Genomic DNA, 12211 nt, shown 5'->3' with positions numbered 1-12211 from the left:
ATGCCAATCTGCCCTAGGGGGTAATTACTTCCTGTCCCCCAAATATAGGGGTCAATAACCTCCAAAATATTCACAGGCAATCATTAGTTGTAGGTTTCTCAATTTCTGGGTGCCTAACTAGAGCCACATAGTGCCTGCTTTTCAGAAGTATGATGCTCTCTAACTAAAGTCCATGGGAGCTGCAGCTCCCCAGTGCCTCTTAAAAAAAAAAAAAAAAAAAAAAAAAAAAAAAAAAAGTCAGGCTGTAGGTTTGGCTAACCAACTTAAATCACTGCGGTACCCAAAAGTTAGTGAACACTGTGGAAAATGCTGACACTTTTTCTTTGCTCATCTGTGAAATGGTACAAAATCTCTTACTCTACAGGGATGTGGTTAAGATAAATAAAAATGGTTACTAACTCTTCGTAACTATCATAACTGTTGTTCTTTGAGAAGTGTTGCTCATGTCCATTCCAATATAGGTGTGTGCGAGCTACATCCACCGCCGACGGAAGGTTTTTTCCCCAGAGGTATCCTTTGGGTCTGTTCTGGTGCCACCTGTAATCGCACACTCATATTGCCACATACAGGGCCTTGCTGATCTCTACCCTCAGTTCCTTCTTGCCAGCTAACTCTGACTGAGGGGTCTTGGAATGGACATGAGCAACACATCCCAAAGAACAATAGTTACAAAAGGTCAGTAACTGATTTTTCTTCGAGTGCTTGCTCATGTCGATTCCAACGTAGGTAACTCCCAAGCAGTTGAAAACGAGGAGAGATCGAGTTCATTGGCATCCAGATTGCAGCACTCTTCTGCCAAATTCAGCATTGTCGCTGGCTTGTCGAGTAATGGCGTAGTGCAAAGCAAAAGTGTGGAGTGAAGACCACATTGCACCAGGCAGATGTCTTGGATCGGGACCTGTGCCAGTAATGCTGCTGAGGATGCTTGTGCTCTTCTGGAAAGTGCTGTCAGGACAGGAGCAAGTACCTTCGCCAGGTACAGCATGCACAGATATAGGATCTGATCCATGATGAAATTCTCTGGGACGAGACCAGAAGGCCTTTGATCCTGTTCACTATTGCCATGACAATTTGAGTGGTCTTTCTAAAAGACTTTGTCCTTTCAGTGTAGAAAGCAAAGGTACGCCTGACATCCAGGGAGTGAAGTCTCTGCTCAAGGCTGTTAGCATAAGGCTTCAGGTAGAAGACTGGGAAGAATGAGTCCTGGTTCATGTGGAATTGAGACACCACCTTCGGATGAAAGGCTGAATGCAGACACAGTTGGATCTTGTCCTTGAAGATGGTGTATGGGGGCTCAGGAGTGAGGGCCTTGATCTCCAAGACGTTTCTGCCCAACATTTGGCTACCAGGAAGGGTACCTTCCAAGACAAATAGAGCAGAGAACATGTCGCTGAGGGCTCAAATGGGAGCCCCATTAGTCTTGATAGTACTAGATTGAGATCCCAGGGATGGATTGGTTGTCGCATCTGAGGATACAGTCTGTCCAGGTCCTTGAGAAAATGTCTGACAATTGGGTTGGTGAAGACCAAATGGCCGATGACTTGGGTGGAATGCTGAAATTGCAGCCAAGCGAACCTTGATTGATGACACCAAAAGCCCTTGCTGTTTTAGGTATAACATGCAGTCCAGAATGAAAGGTATTGATGACTGCATGGGTAAAATACCTTTCTACATTGAACAGATCGAGAACCTCTTCCACTTTATCAAGGACATGGCAGTAGTGGATGGTTTTCTGTTGCCAAGGAGGACCTCTCAAACAGGTCCAGACCATGTTAAATCCAGGGGTTTTAGTCATGAAATATGTCCGTGCCATGAGATGTAGGGACTCGAGGTTTTGGTGCTGAATGCAACCATGATCCTGGGTAATCAGATCTGGAACAAGGGGCAGGCCGATCGGAAGCTCCATGGAGAGATCCAAGAGGGTGATGAACCACTGCTGAGGTAGCCATGCTGGGGTTAGCAAGATCATGGAAGTCTCTTCCTTCCTGATCTTCAGCAGTGCCTTATGTATACGTGGAATTGGCGGGAATCTGTAGAAAAGATGGTCCTTCCAAGGGAGAAAGAATGCATCCACGACTGAGCCTGCACTATGATTCAGGAATGAGATGAACTGCCGACACTTCCAGCTGCGTCTTGTTGCGAATAAGTCTGTTCTGGAAACTCCCCAATGTTGGAAGATGCTGATCATGATATCTGAACCACTCGTGGTTGGTGTAGTACCTGCTGAGACAATCCACCAGCTCATTCTGAGATCTTGGAAGACAGGATTTCTCGAGATTTACTGAGTGGGCTATGTAGAATTCCCACAGTTGGAGGGCTTCCTGGCACAGGGGAGAGGAGTGTGCTCCACTACGTCTGTTTATATAGAACATTGGTTGTATTGTCTGTCATGACCAACACACATTTGCCCTCCAGGTGAGACCAGAAGGTTTGGCAGGCCAACTGCACCACTCTCACTTCTATGACACTGATGTGTAGCGAGAGCTCTGCCTGGGACCACAGACCTGTTGTCCTTAGCCTCCCTAGATAAGTCCCATCCCCCACCCAATCGCCGATGTTTCCGTAACTAGGGACAGTAAGGGGTATAGCCTAGAGAAAGGGACCCTTGAGCAAACTGACCGTGGATTCATCCATCAGTGGAGGGCATCGGTCACTGAAGAAGGAAGCATGACCACCATGTCTAAGTGGTATTGGGCTGGCCAATACATTGAGGCTAGCCAGGCTTGGAGAAGTCTGAGCTGCAGTTTCACATGTTGCATGACATACACGTAGGCGGCAGCCATATGCCCCAGGAGTTTCAGGCAATTTCTTGCCATGGTAGTAGGATAGCTTCTGAGGCCCTCTATGATGAAGCATATAGCTCAGAATCAGGATTCCCAACAGAAAGGGTCTGAGTTGGACTGAGTCGAGTACTGCCTCATGAACTCGATCCTCTGAATACAGGCAAGAATTGCCTTCTGTGCATTTATTGAGGCCTAACTTGTCAAAAATTGTCCATATCAAACTTATGTCCAAGTCCACCTGAGCCCTGGTGTGGCCCTTGATCAGCCAGTTGTCAAGGTAAGGGTAAACCTGTACCTTTTGTTTCCTCAGAAATGTGGCAACAACTGCAATGCACTTGGTGAACACGAGGGGCTGCTCACAGGCCGAAGGGGAGGACAGTAAACTGTTAGTGGACCTGGTTCACTACAAATGATAGGAATTTCCTGTGGTTCGGGAGAATTGAGATGTGAAAATACGCATCCTTCAAGTCAAGGGTGGCATACCAGTCCCCCAGGTCTAGAGAAATGATAATGGAGGCCAAGGAGACCATGCTGAACTTCAGCTTCTTCATGAATCAGTTGAGGTTTCAGATTTAAGACAGGTCTGAGGCCATCCCTGGCTTTCGGAATTAGGAAATAACAGGAGTAGAATCCCTAGCCCCCAACTTGCAGAAATGTTGGCACCTTTTGGATTAGAACAGAAGTTCACGAAAATTTTCCCTGCATGACCCCATTTTCAGATGTGTAGTTTCCTACCCCAGACAGCATAGAAGTTGCTGTTTAAAAATAGTGTCCTCCATGCCATGTGACCTCACATGCACTATACATGCAGCCTCCTTGCAGCATGACCTTGCCATTTTGCTTTACAAAATGGCATCCTCTGGAATGTATGACCTCACACACATATGGTGAGTGCGATGTCATGCTGCATGGAGGGTGCCATTTTGTAGAGCAAAATAGCATCCTCCATTCTGTGTGACCTCATGGATACGGTGCATGAGGTCACACTGTGCAGAAAAGGCAGAAGAAATGGCCTCCTCTGCACGCTTGAGATTGCTGTCCTTGTCTCTCACACTCATTTGCACCAGCAACCACTAACGAGCCCAGGAGTGGGTGAGTATACAAGTATTCAAATGGCACAAAGTACTTTCTTTCTTTGCTGTAAGGTACAAAGAAGCTATAATCTGCCACAAGGTTTTAACTGGCTCCAGCATGGCACTGTTCAGCTGGAGGGCCACTTGGGATGGGTCTGTAGGAGCCAGGATGTCCACCAGGGCATGAGAGGTCCCCACAACTTCCTCCACCTACATCCCCAGGTTTTGGGCCACCCTCCTCAGTAATTCTTGAAGAGCTCTGCTGTCATCAAGGATGGGTGTCCTGGAGGTCCCTGCCACTGCCTCACAAAAGGGGAGGACGACAATGATGCCCAGGTAGGTACACGACCATGCTCCTATCCCTCCACTCCTAGGGTGTCCCGCAGTGCCAGCTCTTCAAGCTTGGTGTCTGGTTTGATGCCATGGTACTGCTCCTGTATGGAGTGGGGAAGAGGGGGAACTCTGCTCTCTGAGGCTACCAAGAGTGATCTCCTTGAACAAGACTGTGGAGCCTGATGAAATGCCCATGGGGTACAAAAGTGCCATTGCACTGGCACCTGCCACTGCACAGGCCAGGTCATGGGACAGAAACTCCTGACCACATCTGCCCTTGAATGCTGCTGTTGGGATTGGTGCCAGCTACTCCATGTATAGGATTCTGGCTCCAATTCCGACTGGGAGGACTTGCTCCGTTGGGACCATGGAGGAACGGGACCAGACAGTACTAGGAGGTAGGTGACAGGTATCACCGGTTTCCCTCTTGATGGCACTTGGTGTTTTGGTGCTGCCGTCGCTCTCATGTCCTGTGCCTATTCCTGCCTGGTGGGAGATGGCAGTGCCGTAAGGGATAGCAACTCCGTAGCCGCCTCAAAGGCTTCTGGCAGTACCAACAATGCTCTGTGGCTCTCCCATGAAGGAGAGTCCAGTGGCACTGGACTAGATGGATCTCTCTCTAGGCCAGTGTTGATGGCACTGTGCTGGGCACCATGGAGCTCAAACGGCCCGGCAAGGGTCACATTCTGCTGCAGTCCTTACATGCAGCAGGCCTCGGCAAGGGGGAGCACCCCCAGTCCGTCTTCCATTGTTTTTTGCACTAGAGCCTGGGATCGGTGCCAAGAATCACTGTGAACAGAGCTTCTTGGCACCAAAAAACTATGACGGTGCCAAGACTCTCTAGTGGAAGAGTCTCTCTCAGGGATGCAGGTGCGCCCCGCACCTAGGCAAAAGTGCTAAGAGGCAGTTCAGCCTGACTTGGCTATGAGTGAGGGCGAAGAGCCACCTCCATAAGTAGGAACTTAAGCCTCCGGTCCCTCTCCTTGTTGGTTCAAGAAGGGAATCCCTTGCAGATCTTGCAGCAGTCTCTTTGGTGGGATTCTCCCAAACACTTTAAGCAAGCTGAGTGGGGGTCACTCCTGGACATAGCCTTATGGCAAGCCCCACACAGCTTAAACCCTGGAGACTGAGGCATGCCCTGGGCTCAGGGGAAGAAAATGACCCCAATAAGAGGGGTCCTACACTAAATTAATATAGATATATACACACACACTAACTCTATTTTCTTAACTATTTACAGACAACCAAAAGAAGTCCACTGGGGAAAGTACTTGCAAGTGCAAGAGCAACCAGACATTCCAGTGATGGTCACAGGCAGTAAGAAGGAACTGAGGGGACGGAGGGTCAGCAGGGCCCCATATACGGCGACATGAGGGTACTACTCCAAGCGGCACCAGAACCGACCCAATGGATACCATTAGTGGAAAAACATTCTGGCGGCGGTGCACATGGCGTGCACACACCTACATTGGAATCAACATGGAAATAGACATGAGCAAGCACTCAAAGAAGAAAATAAATGCATTCATCTTTGTGAAGCATTCAGACAACAGTGTTAAGTACCACAGAGAGCCCATGAGGACATTAATCTCTTATTCATGCAAGGATTAGATGATATATGGTAAAGCAGGTATGGGGGGGGCACACATTGATAGATGAGGATAAAAAAGTTAAATATATGCCTCATTTTTTGAGTTGTCCATCTTGTACACTGAATGCCGAAAAGAAAAAGAAAAAAACATGTGAAACTATAACAACATATGTACAGGAGAGAAGAACTAAGGCTCCACAGCTGAGATACCTTTCTTCTGATAATATGAACTCTCTCATCTTTCATCTTAAAGTACATTAAAATATATTTTTAAAAGTACATACCCATAGGTTGTACAGCAGTTGTGTATTCACTCTGAATGCCATTCTCATCTGCAGTCCTATGATCAAGTTTATGACATGCAGATTCCACAGTCCTAGGTTCTTGAGAATCACTGTCTATTTGATTTACTTTTTTAATATTACTTTTCCCCCTACAAGGGCTTCTTCTACAATATAGTGACTCATTGTCCTCTGTTTCAGTGTTTGTGTCAGTTAAAGCCACAGGAAGTTTTTTGTTCAGTATCCTCTTTACTGTAGACTTGGAAGGAGAACTTTGTGAAGACGAATCCAACTCATTTGGCAAAGGAGATGGGGTGCTGCTCTCTCTCTCTGAAGAAGATGCTTTTATTTGCATCGGGGCACTTTCATGATAGTGGGGATTTGGTTCATATTTGGGTTTTTCTAAACCAGGAAAACAGATGACAGCCAAAAACCAATGAGCACTGCAAAAGAAAAATAAATTAGTAAGTTTATATTGATTTAATGTTTAAAACTATCAAAAACAAAGTTGGCAAAAATTGTAGTTAGTAATGACAAATGAGGATGGGAATTGGGTTGTTTTTTCCACTTTCCTGAACAGATTTGTGGTACGCATCCATAATCTCTGAAGGCAGGATTATTCCAGGTACTTCGCCACCCCCAAACTCATTGATAGGATATATTTAGTTAAAAAGGGACATACTATTTCTTTTAATTCACTTATTGTTCATAACTCCTTCTCCTGCGAAGATTAAATATATGTTTCCTTATTTTTCCCTCTTCCACTGAGAACTAGTTTGTTAATTGTAGAACTGATATTTCATAGCTGCATCCAATTTTTTTCCCTGGAGGTTCAGTGCTTGCAGCCCAGCCTGCATGCTCAGTCAATCAGTCTTGACTGTTGCTAGCATGGCCAGCCACCAGTCTCCTGCTCTCTAAACCTTCCAATTATAAGTATGATCCTCCATACCTCTTCCAATAGCTTGTAGCCTCTGGTGGAGAAAAACTGAAGAGGGAGAAGTGGGGACAATGCTGCCACCATCACACTGTGTGAAGCCATAGGGGAAGAGAGTTTACACTCTCTCCATTCCAGTGTCAAAAATAATGAAAAACTGAAAAAACCTCAGAAACAAATTTTGTCATGAGATTCAAACCCCAGCTTGTTCCACAGTAGGGGTTTTCATCCTTTTGCCATTACAAGCTTCACTGAGAGTCTGCACCACCACACAATCATACATTGAGTGACAGCAAATTAGGGATTGGGGAGGAAGGGCTGACTTGATTGAGTTCTACTGGAGCTATTGAAACACAAACAAAACAAAGCCCAACAATGCTTCATACAGATGCAGTCATAGCTAAAAAGTTTTAACTAGGTTTTTTTTCTAAGAAAAACTGACTTTAGGTAAAATTTTCAAAAGCACCTACATTTCCTAGGATTCTAAGTGCCATTTTTAAAAGTGACTGAGGCACTCAGAATCCTAAGTATTATTGAAAGTCAATGTCGCTTAGGCTCCTACTTTGCTTTAGAAAATGGCACTTGTGCTTTTGCATTTTGCCCCATTTCTTATTCCTTCCACCACTTACCCAGATGCACAACCATAAACTTTTACTCACAGATACTATGCCAAATTCCAGTACTGCATTTCTTAAGTGTGGTTTTTGTGTCTTGTTAACTGTATACTTTATCACTAACTCTATTAACAGACTGATCATTTATTTGCATCTGAATGCAAGCAGCATCAATTCCAAATTTTGATTTCCAGATAGTCTCTACACTGGAGAGTTGAACCACTGGCAGCTGAACCAGTAAGACTGTACTGGTGTAAATAGCATCGGAGCAGCTGTGTCTAAACCATCCATCCTGTTCTGAGGTCAGTTCTGCCCTGTGTCTATTTAGCCATTGCAGTTCAATGGCCTTCTGTATACTTATCCCACAGTTCTTGGAAAAATTCCCTGAAGCAGTGGGTTGTGGAAAATTTCAAAAAGGCTTTCTGGAAGCAGAGGGTCAAGCTCCAGCAACTCCATGAGAAACTCAACCACTGAGAAGACATATCTTCAAAACGAAGGCCAGGGCAAATTGAGTTTGTTCTTTTTGGCTCAAACTCCTCAAAAGTGAATCATCTCAGGTTGCTGAGCAGAGGTGTTGTCAGTTGTACTGCCAACATATAAATAGAACCAAAGATGATCAGCAATTTTTGAGATTTATACTATACGATTATGAAAGGTGCTCCAGGTATTTCCTGCACCATGGAGTAACCTGCTCCATGCATTAACTCAAGATGGCATTAATCAGATGGAGTACTGAGTTTAGTCTTTGACACAGAATGGTAAGACAGAATTGTCTGAGACCTGGTATGAACAGCAGTGACTACAGTGCACTTGTGGGGACAAGTCCTTACAAATGCAGCATCAGACCATCAGAAAGAGAGCTCTGCTGACCACAGAAATATCAGTGGTAATTATCCGCTGGAATCTAGCCAGATCAGTGCATTATGAGTCAGTTTGGTTTGGCAAGTTCCTGGTGTATGCTGTTGCAATGCATCTCTACACTGCAATATATCTACTGACAAATATGCCTGAGATCATTGAGAGATTTGAATAACTGGCTCACCTGAATTGTGCTGGAATTACAGATGAAAAAAGCTTCCATTCTGTGTCCACTCCATCAAGCCCAGGAGCACATTAACAGAAAAGGCTTGGGTGATGCATTAGATCATCATAGTTGGTTTCTAGATGTTCACGCAGGATGATCAGGCAATATGTATCATGCAAGAATTTTTTAAAACTTTGCACTTTTCAGGAACATACTGAAGGAGACACACTTCCCTTTCTACATCACTGAAATTAATTGCACCTCTAACCAACACTGATTTTCAGTGACCCTCTGTACTCACTGCTTCCCTTGGTCACGAAGACATACGTCAGCACAGACAGAAGTTGATTCAACTACACATCCAGCAGTGAAGGATGGTTTATATAGGAATTTATATGACCTCCATCACCAGAGTGCCTGAATGGCTCTCAAACTATTTTACTCTGCAACACTGCTATAAGGTAAGAAACTATTATAATAGTCATTTTATAAATGGAAAATTGAGGCACAGAGAGATTAAGTGGCTGCTTAAGATCATAGAAGAAACTTTTGGCTGACTGGAACTCAGATCTCCTGAGTACTAGTTCATTGCTTTCATCACAAAGCCATCCTTGTGCACTTGGAAGGCTCAACACAAAGTGGCAGTGCCTGCTAACATGCAATCACAGTACAATTGGCAACATGGGTATTTTAATAACTGCTTGCTATATTCTGCACATCTGTGAATGCCAGGTGGAGGTGCTTCACAGACTAAGGAGGCCACAAGCCATGCAGCACATTATATACATAAATGGGGAGCACAACCTTAAGCTGTGACTTGCACAAATGTTATTTGACTTAGGTTTGCAAATCAGATCAGAGATGCTCTGGGCTCATATTTTGTCAATACATGGGAGGATGTAGGGGACTGAGCATGTTGGAAACTGAAAGACAGAATTTATTATTGGTATTTGCTGCTATTAAATATTTTTTATTTTGTTAATGATGTATTTACCTTATTTAATAGGTATGCTTTTATCAGTTTTTTTTTTAAAAAGTCTGTACGAGGGAAGTTAGGGAATAGTGAAATGGTGATGTATAGAAGGTAAATTGAAGTATGCATGACAGATCAACTTAACACAGAAATAAAACACATAATTCAAATTTATTAAGCCTACAAACTGCAAAAAGCCACTGAAAATACAAAAACCAACAATGAAATCTTCCAGACTATAGAGACAAAAAATACAGGTGCTGGGAATTCCAGTTTTCTTTGTCCTGATCACCAGCCAAGTGGAGTGCCATGAGAATGTATTGAAGGGAGCATACAAGCATAGGTGGCAGCCCAACAAAAGCTGCTACTTTCCTGTATGTACCGTGGCATTGTCCAGAGGAGGTGGTACATATTTAACCCGTGCAGGGAACTAGTATTGGGATAAGAGTGCCAGCTGCCTTTGCACCTCTAAGTATTCTTTCAGGAACTCCCCATGTGCCTCTTGCTCCTGAAGCTTCATTCTTCTATCATGATGTATATTTCTTCATGACACTCTATTCTCTTGGTTAAATCAGTCTTTTTTTCTTTTCAAGTTGACATTTTGCTCTTCAAACTCTATAAAAGTGGTGCTTTTCTTTTTTTCAGTCAAGCACTCAACCACCACTTGCATTGCTGGATTCCTGCTTCCTTTTCTCTCTGACACTTGGTGCAATAGTAGTCACTGAAGTGAGGAGATGTGTATATTAGGTCACTAATGGCACAAGCAACTGCTGAATTCCCAGAAACGCAATCAAATTAAGAATTTTGGTTCACTTTCAAATTCTAATGACCTTTTACAAATCAGTCTGTTTTGGGATTTGAAATGGTAGGGACATAAACCAACACTTTAACCATATTTATAATACGGTTTATTTGGACGAGGTGTTGGATTACTGGGACCAATGTGAATGAGTGTGTGGGGGTGGTGATAGGGAAGTGGTTTGATGGGACAGGACTAAAGAAATATTATTTATTGCAGATATCTCAACATGATATTTACAGTTAAGCCTCCAGCAAACAAAACAAAAAACAATAACAAGTGGGTATTGGAGGGGACAGAGGGATAAATCCACACGAGTTATTCTCATGGATTAGAATTTAAGAACATGCTCCAAAATTAGACATGCATAAACAGGTTCCAAGGGGCCAAAGGTATATTAGCATCATTTTCTGGCTTGACTGGTAAAGACAATGGTCTAGATTGGTAAAGATTTGCACGTTAATCCAGAAAATTTTAGCTAAAAATAAATTATCCACTTTAGGTTACTGCTCTGCCTTGTCTACATCCAAAAAATGTGCTGCTTTAATTATTCTGGTATAGTTAAAAAGCATACAACTCCCCTTATGTGGATGCAGTTATTCCATATAGAAAGCTTATTCCATACAGAAAGGGAAATGTACTTGTATCAGCACTTTTATACTAATGTAACTGCATCTACATTAGGAGTTATATTAGTTTAATTATATCAGTTTAAAAAAAAAAAACACACACCTGCAATGGACAGTTACAGCAGTACAAAACCCGTGCGCTGACCAGCTCTTAACGAATAGCAGTGGGGACAGTGGAAAAGGAGAAAAGATCTGTGATTCCATACCCCTTGACTGTGGCTGTTTGCAAACAATTAGAGCAGTTTGCTGATAATGCTCATGTCCAAATTTCAACATGAATTAAGCAGAAAAACAGAACAAAATGCATTTGCAACTAGGTAGCAAACTGAGTAGATACCCTAGACTGGCATATGAAACAACAGATATAATGCATGTACATGCTAGGCCCAAGATGAATTGCAGTGAAGTTCTTTTTTGTACATTTAAAAAAAAAAATCAAACATTGAAATACAGAAAAATTACTTGACTACAATTTTGCATATGGACACGCGGCATGACTTAGCTAGCCACTGTGAGTAGCTTCTCAGAAACTTTGGCCTTACTTGAAATAGCCCATGCAACCTAAAGTGAAAAGTTAGAGAGAGCTGCTATATGCTGGAGTCTAGTGGCGCTAAGATAGAGGACTGGGGAGGGCATAAAGAGCTGCTGCTGTGCTGTGGCAGCACAATGGGGCACAGAAGACACTTACAGGGAATGGTAGGAATGTTTTTTGCTTTCACTAGAGACTGAGTCTATTAATTTCACAGTTATGGTGATGAACTTATGAACCCAGAAGTTTGTTCCCCCAGTTCATGAGCCTGCAAAACCAGCCCTGATCCACAGAAATAAATAAATAAAGCAAAGCAAAAAAAACCAAAACAAAAAAGGTCATATACCTTATACAGAAGTTCCCTCATCTCCAGAGTACTCTTCCACCTGAACAGTCTTCACTGCCAACTCCAGAAATTCTGAATAGGTCCTGTAATTCGAGCATGGTCTCCAGCACCTCCTGGTTTTCAAATATTCTTGCCTTGCTCTCAACCATCCTAATGGTGTCCTCCATTCAGATCCTTACAAGCCTTAGGCTGCATGTATAGATGCTGTCCAATAGTATCTCAAACTCCACAGATGGAACAGGCCCAGTAACAGGGACTAGTTCATTGAAAGACCCCCTTTTATGTCTGCCCCAGAGTGGATG

At 43.6% G+C, this 12211-nt stretch overlaps 1 protein-coding gene across 15 annotated transcripts in view; it reads right to left on the bottom strand.

The window, feature by feature from the left end:
- Nucleotides 1–12211, bottom strand: part of SENP6 (SUMO specific peptidase 6) — a 145967-nt gene that overhangs the window by 15418 nt on the left and 118338 nt on the right. For 13 of the 15 annotated variants that reach the window (XM_067532695.1, XM_067532686.1, XM_067532691.1 and 10 more), the window contains one exon: nt 6065–6504. The exons of 1 other annotated variant lie outside the window; for it this stretch is intronic. In XM_067532695.1, coding sequence (XP_067388796.1) covers nt 6065–6504 — 440 coding nt within the window. Of the gene's footprint in view, nt 1–6064; nt 6505–9758; nt 10328–12211 lie in introns of those variants that run through there. One more of the 15 variants, XM_067532698.1, reaches the window with a different exon arrangement.

Source organism: Emydura macquarii, unplaced genomic scaffold, assembly GCF_026122565.2.
Source record: "Emydura macquarii macquarii isolate MOO-44397 ecotype Brisbane River unplaced genomic scaffold, CSIRO-AGI_Emac_v2 contig_3295, whole genome shotgun sequence".
NCBI classification, from domain to species: Eukaryota; Metazoa; Chordata; order Testudines; family Chelidae; genus Emydura; species Emydura macquarii.
The sequence above is the reverse complement of the archived record's forward strand: the minus strand, read 5'-3'. Positions and strand labels throughout refer to the sequence as shown.